General features: G+C 41.3%; 1 protein-coding gene across 1 annotated transcript in view; it reads right to left on the reverse strand.

The window, feature by feature from the left end:
* Positions 1-439: 439 nt before the first annotated feature.
* The window catches only part of LOC136829872 (uncharacterized), an 87,808-nt gene continuing 86,653 nt past the window's right edge, over positions 440-1,594 (reverse strand). Inside the window, exon 5 of the mRNA XM_067088930.1 lies at positions 440-1,594. This exon is cut by the window's right edge and continues 2,149 nt beyond it. Within this exon, the coding sequence (XP_066945031.1) occupies positions 1,106-1,594 (489 nt within the window). The 3' untranslated portion in view covers positions 440-1,105.

The raw sequence follows: 1,594 nt of genomic DNA on the forward strand, positions 1-1,594 counted from the left end.
GAAGTGTTTATTATCCTTGACCAATTACTCATACTTCGTATCACTTTAGGGATATACTGCTTACAGTGTGCCTTGCTAAGTCTGTTTGCAGTATTAAAACCTGTCTGCGTCATTGCATTGTTTCCTTCCTTTCAATTTTTATTCATTCCTTTTGTTCTCTTTCTATTTAATAGTTTCTTTACCTTTTTTTTGTAATTTCCGCCATTTGTATTTAGAAAAAAAATACGTCAAGTCTGCGTTTGACAGTCTAGAGATATGGCCTAATGGTCTGGTTAACCTGCTTTAAAACAAGAGAGTAATCAGTGTATGCTCAGTTCTCATTGGTCCTTAATGCCAAAACTGTAATGTGAGGAGTTTTTAAGTTGGTTAGCTGCCATTGTAAGTAGTACTCGTTACACTAACTGTCATACCCATCACGAAGAGAAAGTAGAGGACACAGTCAATGTCAGTCTCGAGACATTTTATTAAATTTTCTTTAACAAGTGCTTGTAACCAGTGTTATGTTGTAACAAATCCCTATGTACATATTTACATCATTATAAAAGCGAAGTGTTTGTCACAAAAATACCAACCCCATCCACTGTGTTTTTATCACACTGTGTTACAAGTGATTTGTTCCCAGGTTTGAGAATGGATGTACTTTTCTTGGCAAAAAGATCACAGTTATCCTCATATATTTCTTTGAATTGTTTGGTCTTATATGGATAATGTTATTGCTGTCTAATAGAATATGAAGTATCACGTGCCCTTCTAGAATCACTGTTGAATGTTAACCATTGTTTTGAAGACAACAGGCTTTTTTCATTGATTTTACAAGTTACCTTTAGATGATAGCAGATTAACTTTGATGTTTTTCTTCAGAGTTTAGGAACAAATCACCTGAAATGAAAAACCTCCCCCATAAAGGTAGTCAGCGTCCAGCCAGTAACAATTTGCCTTCGTCAAGACAACACATCAATCAGTGGCATTTTTAAAATAAGCTTGGACTATGAGTGCTCTTTGAAACAAGCGCACCGTGTAATGGAAGAACTGGGAAGGAAGAGTTATATGATATCTACACTGTGGTTTCGTAGTCAACGCACACGTCTGTGGATGGGGCGCGTTGTCACCAGGACTCCTTTTCGGGCGGTAGGAGTAAATCCTCCGTCATGCTTTTCACACTGTGGGTATTGTTCTCCACCACTTCGGTCTCCACTTCCTCCTTCACGATGTCTATCCGTCGGCGATGCATAACCACTGCCACGAGCAGAGCCATCAGTGACATGAAGAGGATGATGCCAGCCGCCAAATACACCCAGGGAAGGGCAGCCAAAAGGCCGCACGCTGATGCACCTTCGTCTAAACCCGACGGACAGTGTGGTTCTCCATCGCACCACAACTCTGGTGGAAGACATGCTTTGATCTCTGGACATCTGTGTGGACACAGGTCTGCTCCCAGGGGAGAAAGTGGGGCTGTTTCCAAGGGTCTCCACACTCCCACCCACATTACGTCAAATCTGCGAGACACGTTGCTTCCAATGTACTCTACTAAAAGGTCACGTGTTTGACGTTGCTTTTCTTGAGGATGACGTTGATGCATTCCATCAGAGTTGCT

The sequence above is a fragment of the Macrobrachium rosenbergii genome, chromosome 45, assembly GCF_040412425.1.
Source record: "Macrobrachium rosenbergii isolate ZJJX-2024 chromosome 45, ASM4041242v1, whole genome shotgun sequence".
NCBI lineage: Eukaryota > Metazoa > Arthropoda > Malacostraca > Decapoda > Palaemonidae > Macrobrachium > Macrobrachium rosenbergii.